Raw genomic sequence first — 16580 nt, forward strand, 5'->3', positions numbered from 1 at the left:
AACGAAAATTATAAAGTATATTAAGTATTAAAAATATTCTTATAAAATTATTTAAATCCTATACTTTTAAAAAATTTTCCGAAAACATTGATAACTTGAAAGATCTTCGTTATTAGTTATTGTTGAAATTAGTTATAAATAAGTGGAAATAATGCTTATTTCAGACTCTAAAAAATTGCAGAGTACTCAGTTATATTATAAAACATTATAAATTATTTTATATGAAGTTTAAGTAAAAGTAAATTAAGTGAAATTAAATTAAGTGAAGATAAAGTAAGTACAGAAATAATAAATACAATCATGAAATAAGAGTTTTAAATCGGCATGTTATGTTTTAATATTGTATCTATTCGAGTATAATGAAAAACCAAGAAAATTCTACTAAAACTATTGCTCGATTATTGTTATTATATTTGAAAGCCCAGGCTTTTTGGAAACATTTTTCCTGTTCATTTTTTAAAATCCAATAACGTGAAAGAAGATGGTCACAAACAAATGATGCAAATTAATTTCGAAATCTTAATGGCCAAGGACGCAAAGCTGGGTTGCAACTGATATATTATTTTGACTCCATAACTGCTATAATCATGTAACACATTAGAATTTAATTGATATTAGTTTTAATATAAAGTTTTTTGTTTGTAAATTAGATGCAGATTTAGGACTGGGCCGGTTTAGGACTCCTGATTTATGCAAACCGGTTGGTACAGAGACTGGTAACTACTTAGACGTCTGCGTAATTATTATTTTGATAGTCAATACAAACAAATTGAAAATCGTATTGTGGGTTGTTCACCTACTTGACACGAAATCATAATAACATTACTACTACTCTTAATTTGTGGGATTTTCAAGTGTCGAATGTATTGCTCTATAAATGTAATCATGATATTGTATTTTTGATTTAATTATGATTTTGCTCAGCAGAGAGTAGAATATCTCAGAATAATATTTATATTATCACGTATAGAAACACTCTTCGATCCAAAAGAAAAACATTGTTGCTTATTCGCAGTTTTAAAATACGTTAGTAAGTACCACTATTGTGCCAAACGCAGTTCTGACACGCCGTGCCGTTGCGACATCAGTGATCATCAACTGCAACCTAACGGCAATCTGTGACCATGGGTAAGATTTATACTGAGGTATTTTCACTATAGGCAGTGTATGAGTGATTAATATTGCGACTCTTCGTGACTTCAACTTTTATTCAACGCCTTTGTATTAATTTCGAACGCAAATATTTTTTTAATAATGGATTGGTTTACTGTGATCAACACTGTGATGCACCTAAAATACGAGTGTTGACGCTTAAAATCTTTCCCCCTAATAGGTGTATCACTAACTTTTGGGTAGTAAAGTCATACATTATAATATTTGTATACCTATTTTCAAATCTGAAGTGGACTAAAATATTTTAGCAGAAAAATGTAATTTATGGGCACACGCCAATAGCAGTTATTTGTATTATGTTTGTCAATATTTATAACTTTAATGGTACCTATATGTACTTAACACATTGTCATCACGTTTGTATTTATACTAGTCCAAAACAATAATAATTTTAATTCCTTTATCTGACAATATTGAAGTACGGAGGCTTTGCGAATTACATTTCACTCTGTATTTCCTTAATTTTTTTATGGCATTTTTAATACACAGCTAAATTCTGAGTTCTATTATTCAAAATATAAAGGATATTATTGAATTTTATTTTATTTTTTTTATTATTATTATTGTATGATAAATTATTATTAAAAATTATTAAAATAAATTGTATGCATTTTATTCATAAATTGGGATATAAGAAAATAGTGAGTAGGTAGACTGTAGTCAAATTAATGTTTAATAAAATTATGTATATAATTTAATTATGCATCGTTATTCATTTCAAACCTCGAGGTGCCTTCCTATGTAGGTATAAAATCCTAATGATAAAAACCGATTAAAATTTAGATATTCTAATCTTATATTTTTATTATATGAAGTATACGTGTAAGTGGTGTACACTTTTATATAACGAGAAAGATATTAATGTAATCATACAATACTCTGACATTTTACTGTATGTCAATTGTTAAAAGTAAAGTTATGTAAACGATAGATAATTTTAATTTTCAAAGTTTATGATTTACTACACAAATTGATTACTAAATATTTTTAAATGATATCTGAAAAGTTATTTTATTTTATAAGCATTTTAAGTTTTTAGTTTTATATCTTCGCAATTATTTTTTTAATTGTTTTATTATTCTATTTTTAATTTTTATGAATATAAACGGGTCAGACACTTTTGAAAAATCTTCCTTTCGAAAAATTGTATTTTAACATTATTAGATACATCGAACTTCGATTCGTATTAGACGTTTTAACACTTATATTTTTTCGTTTTTAAATATGTATTACAATTTTTATTATATTTTAATTCACATCGTTTGCATAGCATTACTTATTTTAATGTTGAATGTTTTTGCATTATTCATTTTTTCATTGATTGTACTTCGTTATTAAACATCTCTATGAAAATTATAACAACTGGTACTTATAATGATTATTAAAAAAAAATCTTAGTTACCTAAACTAAAAATACCATCATTTATATTACAGACATACTGAATGTAGTATTATTGGCATTATTTGCTTGCGGATCGTTTGCTATACGCGTTCCGAAACATGAGTATATAAAATCAATGGAAAAAGATGAAAATTTCTTATTCAAAGGAAAAAGATGGGTAGTTTTAGTATCCGGTTCGAGTGGATGGAGTAATTACAGACATCAGGTAACTAAAAACAGACATTTAACTATCAGAAAATGTTGAAGTAGTTGACTTACGAAAAAAAAAATGAATATAGATGTTATATAGTACTTGGTACATTTAAAGTTATATCAGGATTATTAATAGTTTTTATATAACTGCAGAAATATAGGTATCATTGTTTATGTCTCTGTGAAATTTTTGTAATTTCGAAAGTATTTCGAAATAAATTTAGACATAGGGCCCGCTAGAAGTTTGGCGCCTTGGGTGAAACCATGTTTTGGAGCCCTTATACCCACTTAGTTTGAGTAGGTAGTAGTAAAATTAAGTTTTTTAGTGAGTTTAAATAAAATTAGTACCTATGTATTTAGTACTATAATTTAGTATTATATCAGTGCATTTTTTGGACAGGTATTTTTTCCTCGCAAGAATATAATAGTTCTAATTTTGAGCTTGGCGTTTTTTTACTTTTTGAAAGTTTTTTGGGTAAAATATTATTTCATGCTGCCACTGCTTATACTATAGGAATACTGTGTTTCAATAATTAATTATTTATTAAGACAACCAAAAAACGGAATTCATTGTAAATATCTAATAAGAAACCAAAATATAATATACAAATTAAACCAAAAATATGAATATTGATTATCTGTTGACTGTAACTTGTTAGTTTACGCAATTGACATTACACAGCAGATCGTACGTAGCGAGAGTAGTCACCCTAGTCGCCCATAGCTTTCACCGGCGCTGTTTAGATATTAAGTTTTTAAAAATTAGCGTTATGAATTAATATTTTACTATCAACATATTTTGTAAGCGAAACCAGAGGCATGCGTTTTAATCGAATAATATATATTATTATTATTATTTTTGATTGAAGTTTTGTAATAAATTATTAACATTGACAGTTAATTATAGTATAAATAATGATTATTAATATGGAATTTAACAAATAGTATAAATAAATATTTGACTCATATTCATAAATGTGTGTGCAATGTAGAGTAAACGATGATTTTTGGCTGTACATTATAGGTACTGATCTTACGATGGACAAGTATTATAAATATAAACACCATCAAATATTTTTATGGATTATCTTATCATTTAATTTTTAAGTGGACAAAAAATAGTTTTTGAGTGGGTTGATAGTACTCAGTACCTTCTTTGATTATGATAGCTTTTTACATTTTTTTTAAATTTTTTTTTTATGAAATAGTAATGAAGTATACTATATGAAGTAATAAGAAAATAATATTTGAATTACTATGTTTAATAAATCATTGTTTTATATCATTGGATCAAACATTTTACCATACAGTTAATTAAAACAAGTACTTATATCACATTTATTTTAAAGGCGGATATATGTCATGCCTATCAAATAGTTAAAGCTAATGGAATACCGGAAGAGAACATAATAACGATGATGGTGGACGATATTGCATATAACCAAAAGTAAATATCACTTATAAATTAAGAAGTTACTACACGCTTTATTTTAAATAATTAATTATGGAATTTTGACACGGATCGAGTCACTTTAACCCGTTTTAAATTATTAAATTTTTCATATAAGTTTTTTTTATTCCAATTTCATTTACGAGGATTTAACCTAAGTACATGGTTTATTTTCCAATCGTACACACAGTTAGAAAAAATTGATAAATAAATTAATAAAAGAAATACTTTTAAGAGTTAAAAAATTAATAAATAATCCAATTATTCCGTATGCGTCAATTTATATGAGTGAAATGAAATTGAATCGAACGTACCATATTCGATCCAGTTTACTTAATTATTTTGAAATGCATCCGTTAAATGTACTTAAATTAAATTTATTAATTTGGTTAGGTATTCTTTTTAATTATTGTAATTGTTTTATGTTACAATATTAAACCAGCAATCCAACGCCAGGAAAGATAGTTAACCGTCCTGGTGGACCAGACGTATACGAAGGAGTAGTGATCGACTACAAGGGAATAGTAAGTTATAGTTACGAAATTAATTTTTAAAAATTAAGTCTTAATGTGTAATTCAATTGATTAAACTATTTAAATCATGGTTGGAACTAGGAGAATCATCCGACCTAAGTTTGGGGGGGGGGGGGGGCAAAGTAATAAAAAAATTATATAAATTTACATGTGATTCAGATTCAGAGTGTAGACCCATATTTTTCAATTTTTGAAATTTAGCTAGTCTTCTCTACAAAATATTTGTGAAACCTTAATGTTCAAACATCATTAAAAATCAATTATCATATTTATCATAGTATAATATTAATAGTTATACAATTATTTTATTGATTTATATAACAAAATCTCTACATCTTTTGTTCTTAGCAAAGTGGTCTATTTTTTTCTTCTAATTTAATGCAATCTGCTTGTGAATATACAGAAGTGCCTAATGTGTTAATCTACTGCCCATTTCACTTCTTGTCCGAGAATTATTCTATGAATCTATTGTATATATATATATAGTGAATTTATTATATTCTATGATCACGAATACGTATTTATGATAACAAAATATCCGGAGTCCATTAATATAAAAAATAAAATAAAAGAATATGTCAAGTTATTTAATATAAACTATAAAATTTATCAATTACCAAGCCTGGGCATAAACCAGTAAATAAGTTAAAAGTTAAGTTAATTTAAATTATCAACTTAACTTATTTCATTACTGATAAATTAACTTAACATATTAACTTAACTAATTTCCTTAAAAATTAACTTGAAATCAACGTAGTTTTTTCATTAATCCCAATTAAGTTAATTTTGATTTTTAAGACCAGAAAAACATTTTTGTAAAATACCGTACTCGATAACAAGTTTATAGAATATTAAACTGTTTAACTTATATTTCATATTGTGATGCCACAAAAAAAAATATTATACAATTGATTATCGAAAAATCGTAGTAGTAAGGTTACTGAAGTTTTAAAGTTGAACTATTTACATACTATAGCTAAATTGTAAATTGTTAGTATATATATATATATATCACTTATATCAGCGCATAATTTAAATATATATTTTTTTTGTAATTAACTTATTAATTGAAGTTAAGTTAACGATATTTTATAACTTAATTTTTAACTTAATTGATATAATTCTCATTTGCATTAACTTAATTGTTAACTTAATTGAACATGAACTCAATTAACTTAACTGAGTTAAAAAATATCATTAACTTACCTAGCCTTGCCAATTACTTCCTCTAGTCTACCTCACAGAGGGGGGCAATACATAAAATAAGCGTTTAATTTTTGATATTTATTATGCATACTGATTTGTGCAAGTGATAATATGTTATATGTGCTTGACAATATATATAAGGAATTTTCCTTCCAGTTTTTTTAATAAGTCTATGAACTCCACCTTTATTTGACGCCCTATCAAAACCGTCATTCAGTAAATAGTTCTTATACGGGTATACGGCTATACGTTATGGAAACATTGATAATAATTTATTTTATTTTATTAAAAACTATTAGGTAAGGTAATTTTAACGAGTATTGTACATTTAATAAATACTTATACTACAAATGATTTTGTTGAAAGTTGTTTTTGTCAGAAGAAGGAAATTTCAGAGGGAAAATGCCTCCTGAGTGATTTAATAATTAAAGTAATTTAATCAGAGGATTAATGTGATAACTGAAATTTCGCTGATATGTTTGATGGTGTTGTCAATTGAAATGGGTGGTGGTTGATTTGTTGCGATATCGGCGTACGAACATTTATTTTTGGAATTATCTTGGTTCACGGATTGTGCGGTCTTGACTGGAGTTGGGGCGGGAGGTAAACTTTTTTCTTTTATATATTTCTTGAGGGAAGCAGCGTGCTTTTTATATATTGGGCAACCTTTATATGATGAGGTGTGAGCACCTGCGCATAATGTACATTTAGCCGGGTGGCTGCTGTCTTTGGGACAAATTTCCGTGAGATGTTCTTCTCCGCATTTAACGTAACGAGTTTTATACCAACAATATATTTTCATATGTCCATAAGCCTGATACTTATGACATTGGGGTGGGCCGGTAAAAGATTTGTATGGTTTTTCAACCACGACGGAGGTATGCAATAACATAGTCATAGTAAAAATGTCTGAATTATTATTTTTGGTATTTAGCTCTACCGACAATAAAGGCAGAGATAATTTGTTCTTCTTAGTATTAACTATATGTTTAACCGAATAGCCCAGCTCGGTTAGAGCATTAGAAATATCAGAAGTTAATGTTGAATGGTGTAAGTTGCTGATTACAACTCTAAATGAGCGTGAGTTGTGTAGATGAAATGTATGGAAATCGGTGGCTGAGCTCTTCAAATGTTTTAATATTATTGTGGAATTATCCGGCCCGTGAGGTCGAACGATTAGATAAGAAGGCGAAGCCTTATACGTGAATCTATTAATACCCGTGAGTTGTATTAATTTATTTTTGAATATGGAGAAATTAGTTATGTTTTTGATATATATTGGTTGAGAACGGGGTTGAATTTTGATTTGGCTGGATTGAGACTGAGACTCACGAGCTTTAGTATGATTATTAGGTGATAAAATAACATTCTCATTTGAATCGTCGTCATCTTGTAACATCTCGAACCGGTTTGGAGAAACAAATATTTTTGGCTTCTTGTCATTTAAACTTGGAGAAGTAGACGGAGAGGATAAATTCCGTTTTCCAGGAGGGCCGTAGTCAAATTCGATTTTTCCTTTCGATACCCAAGTACCAAACCTATTGTAAGACATGTCTCATAACGATAATGAGATAAGACCGTCTATGGTATACGCGGCAGGTAGAGCGTAAACGAACGGACGCGTGCACTCGGTGACCGGTAAACCCGGACTGAATATGTAAGGGTTAAAACAAAATTATTTGAAATTAACATAATAAAAAAATAAATAGAAAATACCATAAAATTAAATTCCGTATGTTTAATACAGAATGAGTACTAAGTTTAGTAATTCTGCAAAGTATGTAATTTTGCCATTGCTTATCTTTAGTATCAGTTTCATTAAGCTCAGATGAATATAATTGATCACGAAACATTTTTTTTTTTTTTGTAGTATATTTTTTATATTTACAAATTATTTTATTTTTGTTTTCTATTTCTTTTCGATAAATAAAATAATTAAAATTAAGTAACTTTCCATATTTTGGTATGCCATACAGTCGAATGACATGACTATAATTAAAGTAATAGTGAGTTTTTACTATGATTGCAGTTTATACATTGATATGGATACTGAACTTTATTTACGTAATTATTTATTGTACTCTGATTTTAATCTATATAAATGTGTGGACTAAATAACTATATATATAAAAAAAAAAAAAAAAAATCTAGTCTATAAGTGATTGCAACCTGTGGTGATACGCTGTTACTTGTGACATTTATAAATAAATTTATAGATACAAGAAAAATAAATAAATTTTGCTTTAATATAGGATGTAAATAGCACAAATTTCTTAAATATACTCAAAGGAAACAAAACTGGTATGCGGAACATTGGAAGCGGTAAAGTCATTGAAGGGTATGTAAATTAATTTAATATTTACTAATTGTTTAAAAGTTTTTTGCTATACGAATTAATTTTGTCATAGGTACCTAACTATCCTAATTATTATTTTGTAAGTTTTTATACTACCGTATAATATGAAGTTGAGGTTAGCTGTATGATCTGTAGCTTTCTGAACATTTTTCCCACCTAGAAAGAGCTTTATTTGTTCATCAAATGTTTTTGAATAAGGGGTAGGCTTCATTATCAGCCCATATCTGAAATATAATTTCTCGCTATGAAATATTATGGTTAAGCTCTATCAATATTTAAAATATAATTGGTATTATACCAACACTGTAATAAATTACAGATTAAGGCAGGCAGGTAGCCAGGTATTTTAAAATGGGTGGGGGGGGGGGTGTTATTTAAAATTGATTGACAAAATTAAATGCAACAAAATAATAACTTTACGTATACTTTAATTTACAAATATACAAATACTTTAGTATATTATACATGAATATCTATTCATGTGTATTGTAATAATGTATGAGAAAGCGTTTAAATATTTTATTAAAATTTCAAATCGTTATGATAAATATGTGTTCATCATGGTTCATGATGAATTTTTACCTTTATAAGACTTAAGTATAACATAGTCAGGGTGGTATTATTACACCTGTAACACCCTCCCTGGCTACGCGCCTGGATGACGGATAACAGAGAGTGATGCTAATCTAGTTTCTACTGTATTATTATCATTTTTCAGAATAATAAAATTAAACAGGTATTTTAATAATAAATTAAATTTTAATAGTTTCTTAATAATATTTAATATTTTTACGAAATTGTTTGTGTACAGTGGGCCTCACGATAGAGTTTTCATCAATTTTGTGGATCACGGTACAACTGGATTATTAGCTTTTCCGGATGATTATTTATACGCTGATCAATTGAACAATGCGCTTAAATACATGTTTGGATCTTCGAGCTATAGAAAGGTAATTAAATATAATCGGATTTACATTATACTTGTTGAATATTTTCAATCATGGTTGATAATGAAAAATTATATTTTTCGTTTAAAGATGTTGTTGTATATTGAAGCATGTCATGCAGGCTCTATGTTTGATGGGATACTCCAAGATAACACAGATAGTAAGTTAAATAGTGTAGTGTTGCGTAGGACATCAAAATTTATCGTTAATCAAATTATGTTATAATGATTCATGAGATAAATATATAATATGATCTATCATAATAGTATATTTTTTAATTTATTGATAATTATAGCACTTGTTGGTACTACGATACAGTTTCTTAAAATTAAAACTAAAATTAAATTAAATTTATAAATAGTTTTGGCTGTAACTGCATCTGGACCAAGAGAAAACTCGTATGGATGCTATTGTCGGTATGAACCATATGGTACATGTCTTGGCGATTTATTTAGTGTGACGTGGATGGAAGATTTAGACGCGGTACCTATGTCGCATTATTTTGTTTTAGGGATAAAATAAGACAATCATAATAATTTATATGCATAAGTAATATTTTTATATTAATTTAATAGACAGTATCCAATTGTGAAAAAAGAACCGTTTTCAACGACTTTAAAGAGGTGAGAACAAACGTTACCCGGAGCAATGTAATGATTTACGGTGATTTCAACATCGGTCATGAAAAACTATCTGCGTTTATTGGCTATCAAAAAAGTAACAACGAGTTGATTACCAATTCAAAATCTGGAGAACTAATTAAAAAAGTATATTTTTGAAATAAAACAAGACTATTATCATGCGGAACTTATTGAAAATAATATTTGAATTGTTACAATAGTTTTTTTTTTTTTAGACATCAATATCCAGTCGAAATATTCACGAAAATACATTACAATATCAAATATCGGACAAAAAGCAATCGAAAGACATGGCTAAAATGCACGAATTGTCATTAGAATTACGTCACAACAACAAAGTGGGTATTATAAATAAATCGTATAAAATACATTTATTTATTTTAATTAAAGAATGACAAGAAAACAAAAATATTAAATGTACTTTGAACATTTAAAGTGTATTATAATAAGTGAAACGTTAACAGTGGATAGATAACAGTACGGCCGAAATATCCGTACTGAGAGTGGAATGATGGAGGTTTCTGATGATGATGGTGAATGGTCGATTACAGCGAGCACGATGGATATGGAAACTAGCGTTAGTTTCCAACAAATTTTTAACTCTTGCATTGAAATTATCTTTGCCTCTGGGCCGAACGATAAGATGTGAAGGAGTATACTTACACGTAAACCCGTTGGGGGCGGTGGTCTTAATTAATGTATCATTGAATGTGGAGAAGTTGGTGATGTTACTTATATAGAAGGGTGGCGCCAGGTCTGTCAGGTCCGTGGGGTAAAATTGATGAACGACGGTGTCGTCTCGGGAAGGTGATGGAGCTGCATCAAATACGGTGTCATCACTGATGTCGACTGTGGAGAAAACAGCGTAACCGTTAGGTGAAGTAAATGTTTTTGTCTTTTTTCCTTCGTAAAGGGGAGACAAAGAACTGTTTGATAATATGCGTTTGGAGGACGTAGATGCGCGAGGCGGACTTTTAACGGAACGAACCATAATATTTTATATTATACGTTAGAACGAAATGGTCGAAAACCCGTTAATGGAGTGAACGCAATGGCGTGTATTCATATTGGACGTTATCGCCAGACTGATACCCATCTATTAAAGTATTAACCGTGCGATAGTATTACACTGAACTTATTGATAAGACTAATTTGCTATTTAATCTACCCTGTTTGGGTTAATATTTTAAGTAGCTAAATCTAAAGTTTTAATTCCAAAATTGTCCAGTAAATATATTTTTATTTAAATAACCGGAAAAAGACATTAAATCTATTTTGACTAATTTTATTTAACAATATAATTATGATATATCTGTATCTAATATTTTAGATGAGACTCATCATAGATACTGTTTTCCGGAAAATTTATTCAATGGTCGTTAAGTCGAGACCTGACATAAAGGAAAAGATTGGCGATCTCGACGATCCCGAACATTTGAATCTTACGTTGGACATTTTTCCGTGCTACAGAAGTATTTTGAATAAAATTTCTCAAACCTGTTTTTCCTTACCCCGAGTACGTATAGTGAATTATCACATGAAATTTAAACATATAAATTCATTTTTAATAGTAAGGTACCAAACGTACTTTATATAGTAATTATTAAGTTATACTACGATTTAACAGGTATCTAAGTAAATTCCATTTAATAATGAACAAATAATTACATGTATTTTTATACGATTATAATTATTAATTACAGAATCCTTATGTACTGGACCGATTGACAATTTTTGCCAACTTATGTGTTGTCGACAAACAAATACACCAGATGGTCAGCAATGCCGTTGATGTAGCATGTTCGGATATTCCAAAATCCATCAACAACGTATTTTAAAACCCTTTTAATATTCATATCAGAATAAATTGATAGTTATTATTGTAGTATTTGTTACACTGTAATGAAAAAATTAAAGAAAATATTTTTAATACAAATAAGTACTGATTTTTATTACCTTAAAAATGTTTAACCTATATCCATTTTGTTATATAGTAAAATTAATATTAATTTTTCCGTTTGTCAATTAATGTTATGGTATTTTTTGTTTTGGTAACATTTAAACTAAAACTTTCAAGTTACTTTTTTTTGTTTAAAAATGATTCATTTTCTCTATTAACTTGAATGAATAATAAAATAAAATAAATACTTTTAAACACTGAAAACTAAAAAAATGTTTTATAATTTATTAATAATTATATATATATAAATATTTAAAATATAATTTTATAAATTGGAGGAAATATATTAAACTCACATAAATTAACATTTTATAGATAGCCTTCTGCTTTGGCTCAAATAAATTAAAAAATAAATTGAAATAAATTAAAATATAAAATAAAATTAAATGATTATGTTTTTCTTAGAATATATGTTTAAAACTTGTTGGCTACTCATAAATATTTAATTTTATGATTTAGATGAGATCAATTATCGATAGCGTTTTCAAGAACATTCATTCGATGTTTTTAAATATAAGACCTGTCTGACTTAAAAGACGTGGTCGGTGATAAAGACAAACCTAATAATCTGAGTCCTACTTTAGACATGTTTCCGTGCTACAAAAGTATTTTGGACAAGATCGGTAGAACCTGTTTCTCCTTACCACAAGTACGTAAAGTGAACTAATCAATTAAATTATGATTGAAATAAATTATGAATTATAATTTTGGTACTTATTATGATTTTCTTCCATGATACAAATCATTATCATAAGTAAATGTTATACATCTGATATAATTTTGCATGTTTGTCCTTTATGTTGGACATCATTCCTTGTTGACTGATTTACCATGTACATGCATAGACATATTAAGATCTTAATATGTCTATGCATGTACTATTATGAATTATAGAATCCTTATTCATTGAAATGGTTGACGAATTTTGCCGATCTATGTGTCGTTGATAAACAAATAAATCAGGTGATTAACGAATTGATCGATGTAGCATGCAAAGACATTCAAAAACTTAATATAAAAAACGTATATTAATAATATACTTATAAATATGCATTTATAATTTATATATATTAGTAATGGTAGTATTTTTTAGAACAATTATGTATTGTATTTTTATTTTATTAAATAAAAAGACTAATTTTGAACTGGTGTTTTTTTTAAATTATTTTAGCTTACAAATAAATAACAATAAATAATGCAAATAATAATAAGTTGTTACTTAAAGCTATAATAAAAAATTAAAAATTAAAAAAATAACCACGTAAATCTGTGACAATGTAATGTCTAATAAAAGATGCTTAAAATAAAATAAGTATTATTATGAATATTTTCCTAAACAATACGTAGTGCAGCAAGTATTTTGATACTTCAAAAACGAATATTAATAATTTAATATTATATATATGAATATTTTTGTGAATTCCATAAATCTATGGAACCTAAATACATTTAAAATATTTTTTTAACAGTACAGTAGAAAATGTCATTTCAATAAATTTTTACGAGTAATAAATTATTGATTTTGTCACAAAATACAAAATATTCTGTTGAAAAAAAGAGGGCGGAACTCCTAGGTCAGGTCAGACTCCATGGACACGCAGGAAAGGGTGAATAGTATTACTATATCCCATTGTAATTTGCATAAACTAAAATATCTTAAAAATATCCGTATAAAAATAAATAAATAGGAAGGCATATATTTGATAATAATAAGATGTTTAGAAAAAGGCTAACTTCTAAAACTAACATCTTTATAACGTACCACATTATAGTATGGATCAGCAAAAATATCTTGTGAATGTTCTTATATTAACATCTTTGGAAATCATTAATTTCACAACATAACAATGAAGTTTAGGAAACATAATTTAAGTTCTAAAAAAAACCTCGTATACTCGTATAATGTGTAATGTAAACTGAAAAAAGTCAAATTAAAAATAACATCTATATGATATTTATAAATGGCCAAAATAAAATATTTCTCAAAATTATGTTTAAATAATTAAAAATTAAGAAAAGAATTAATTTTTATCATATTTTTAAACTACTTGTTGAGTAGAATATATTATTCATATAACGTGAGTTTAAATATTTATATTTATATTATATTAGGGTGGTCCGAAAAATAGACAAAACATTTTTTTCCGCTTTTTGTACAAGAATTAATTGGAATATCGTTTGAAATCAAAGTCTATCAAACAATAAATTATTTGAATAACCTTTTCAGTTGTCATAAATATAAAAATTAAAAACTAATATTAACATTTTGATTCTATTTTCATCTTCAATTTATTTAATTATTTTATATTTTATTTAAAAAATATAAAAAAAATACAATTTTTAAATGTCAAAATTTTTAAAGGTCGTATGACCTTTATATAATAATTTATAACCGATATATTATATGTATACATTTATGTAAAACTAATATCAATACAAATTATGTGATAAAAAGATAACTATAAGGTTATATGCTCCCTTTATACTGTACCATACCGTTTAACATACTTGTATTTAGTTAGCATTTGTAAAGAAGCCTCATTACTTAAGCTAATCAATTATTTGAAACATATAATATACAACACTTGACCAGTGGCGTATTTAGGAATTTCAGGATAGAGGTAACACATATTTTCCCCCACTAAAAAGAAAATGTTGTTACCTACTAATTATTATTATTTATTAAAATTTCTATTAATTGCTAGATATACAATATAAATACAAAATTCAAATATTTTTCTTCCTTGATTCAGAACCAGCAAAATCATTAATTATTTATTTAAAATCCAATGAAGTGGTTATTTCAGCTGCAGTTATTAATACTGGTAAAGCCGAGCAGCGGTTTTTAGCCATTGTAGACCGTCAGTAGCTTTTATTATTTTTAATGTAGAAAAAGAATGCTCTACAGTACAATTTGTAGATTGTGTACACAACAAAATACGTAAAGCTACTTCAACATAGGGATGAACACTAGTAAAATTATGTTCTCTTATGAACCGTAACATCTGTATTGTTGTAAACTAAACTTTAATGTTTTTTATATAGCCTTGAAATTGTACACACTCATTTACAGAACATGTTGCCAAATTATTTGGGTAAGTTGTGTCGGTGTGTAAAGTATGAAATAAAAATTGCCCGCCTCCCTAAATCTTTAAAAATTTGCCGCTCGGGGCAACGGGACCCATAGCCTCTACCTAAATACGCCCCCGCACTTAACACAGGCATATGCCTGAGGCGGAATTTCTTTGGTAGTAGGCAGGACCGTATATAGTATAACATGTTGCTACTTAAGCTAACGCAAAAACCGAAAACCGTTTTTGAAACACTGATGAGCAAAAAAGAAATTATTTAATATTTATATATGTATATTTTTAAATAATAAAAATTATAACTGATAGGTATGTATTCAGCAATTTAGTTTTGGTTGGGACGGTTTGTGTACAATGTCTAATACACCAAAATTAAACTAAAGATAACGTATTTGGTTTTTCTCCGAAATGACGTTCATCGAACGTCTATAATAATAATATACTATATTATTATTTATTATATAAATTATTTATTTTTGGCGAAGCGACATGGGCTATGCACTGATAATGCTAGCAGAGCAAACGCGTTAATATTAATAGCATTATCTGTAAATTATTTAAAAAGTAAAAATGTTGGATTCATTATTATATCGCTTTTAAAATTTTTATGAAGAAAATTTATTACTTTAAGGTACTTAAATTTTAATAAAAATGTGGACTATTTAAATGTAATAAAAATTAAATTCTTATAATTTAATAATATTTATAAGTAATTAATTAACCGTCTATAGTTAAATAAAAACATTTTTTTTTTAGATCAAAAAAGAAAGGGCGGCAAATTTTAATTTTGCCTATTTATACATTCTGTCTAGAACCGTCTCTGACTTTACATAATCGATCCTACTTCTCATACGCTAGATATAAACTTGTTTCAAACAATTCTACTCTTTCTCACAAATAATAAAATGGGAGAAAAGATTTTTCATTTATGATGAGTTTAAGGATGTACTTTATATTCTCAAAATCCATAATAAAAATATTTTAAATACAAAAAACTAAATGTTTTATATAATATTGTACTTTATAATCAAAATATAATTTCAATTTACTTAAAATTTTAAAAAAATAAAAAACTTAGTAAATAGTAACTATCGATCAATGTCGAATAAATTAATGTAATATGTTGAAATATCAGCTTAATGTGTGTATAGAAAGAGAGAGAGAGGGAGATAGAGAGAAAGTGAGAGAATTATTTGTTCATACTTTACTTACTTTAGCGGTTAATTCTAAATTTCCCACGAGGTTACCTTGAAAACCGAAACGCCCTATAGTTTGAATAGATGTTTTGGTTTATTTTATTTTACAGATTCATGTACACAACTTTAATCTCCACTCGGATCAAATCCAGAGCACAGAAATTATATTATTAATTTTTATATTATTTTAATGGAAATCTTATTTAGTTCAAAAACTACTATAATAATGATTAAGGTAATCATATTAACTAGGTATTCTATCAATCAAAATGTATGAAAAATAATAGCTGTTGAAGTTCAACAAAAATAAACAATATAAAATAATTAAATTCATTTAAATACAGTTGTATTATTTTAATTGAAATGAACAACTAATATATTCATATTTTAAATAAAGGGTTATCCATAAACATGACGTGTCATGAAAGTTTAATA

The 16580-nt window shown here is 27.1% G+C and overlaps 2 protein-coding genes across 2 annotated transcripts; one reads left to right on the forward strand and one right to left on the reverse strand.

The window, feature by feature from the left end:
• Positions 1 to 896: 896 nt before the first annotated feature.
• Positions 897 to 11803, forward strand: LOC112683421 (legumain-like). The gene is made up of 12 exons (XM_025554460.1): positions 897 to 1128; positions 2608 to 2780; positions 4117 to 4214; positions 4660 to 4741; positions 8209 to 8294; positions 9124 to 9262; positions 9350 to 9419; positions 9621 to 9742; positions 9835 to 10026; positions 10116 to 10238; positions 11231 to 11416; positions 11604 to 11803. Exons 1-12 carry the CDS (start codon positions 1125 to 1127, stop codon positions 11736 to 11738), a joined length of 1410 nt encoding a protein of 469 aa, XP_025410245.1. The 5' UTR covers positions 897 to 1124; the 3' UTR covers positions 11739 to 11803.
• LOC112683422 lies at positions 8303 to 11174 on the reverse strand. Its single transcript, XM_025554461.1, has 2 exons — positions 10564 to 11174; positions 8303 to 8536 (listed from the first exon to the last, which is right to left on the reverse strand). Exons 1-2 carry the CDS (start codon positions 10889 to 10891, stop codon positions 8526 to 8528), a joined length of 339 nt encoding a protein of 112 aa, XP_025410246.1. The 5' UTR covers positions 10892 to 11174; the 3' UTR covers positions 8303 to 8525.
• Positions 11804 to 16580: the final 4777 nt, after the last annotated feature.

This window comes from Sipha flava, unplaced genomic scaffold (assembly GCF_003268045.1).
Source record: "Sipha flava isolate LNK unplaced genomic scaffold, YSA_version1 225_pilon_pilon, whole genome shotgun sequence".
Taxonomy (NCBI): domain Eukaryota; kingdom Metazoa; phylum Arthropoda; class Insecta; order Hemiptera; family Aphididae; genus Sipha; species Sipha flava.